This window comes from Penaeus monodon, chromosome 24 (assembly GCF_015228065.2).
Source record: "Penaeus monodon isolate SGIC_2016 chromosome 24, NSTDA_Pmon_1, whole genome shotgun sequence".
NCBI lineage: Eukaryota > Metazoa > Arthropoda > Malacostraca > Decapoda > Penaeidae > Penaeus > Penaeus monodon.
In genome coordinates this window covers 25,472,325-25,472,653 of record NC_051409.1, presented here as the reverse complement: position 1 = coordinate 25,472,653, position 329 = coordinate 25,472,325, and the positions used below count along the sequence as shown (strand labels likewise).

The 329-nt window shown below is 39.2% G+C and overlaps 1 protein-coding gene across 1 annotated transcript in view; it reads left to right on the top strand.

The window, feature by feature from the left end:
* Positions 1-329, top strand: part of LOC119588679 (poly(A) RNA polymerase, mitochondrial-like) — a gene marked incomplete in the record, with an annotated part of 8,504 nt that overhangs the window by 2,343 nt on the left and 5,832 nt on the right. Inside the window, 1 exon segment of the mRNA XM_037937314.1 lies at positions 82-210. Coding sequence (XP_037793242.1) covers positions 82-210 — 129 coding nt within the window.

The window sequence follows — 329 nt, the reverse complement described above, 5'->3', positions numbered from 1 at the left end:
ATGACTAGACTGTATTGTAAAGATTAGGGCACAAACACAATATATTGAAGAAACACTAGTTGACTGTATTTTATATTCTAGGACAGCACTCAGCGCTTGGTCTTCCAAGCCAAGAAGTCACGGTCTGCGGCCAATCCTCGCATCACTATGCAGCGCCACATGGAGGTCATTTCAGATATTCTAGATAATTTTGTGCCTGGATGTTCTCAGGTGAGAATTTGTGAAGAAGTCCATTATATACGTTACTTTTTATGGTATTTTAGATATGCTATATTAAGCTGTTGGTGCAAGGAACATACACTGCCAAATGTGGAGGTGGTTTTATCAAT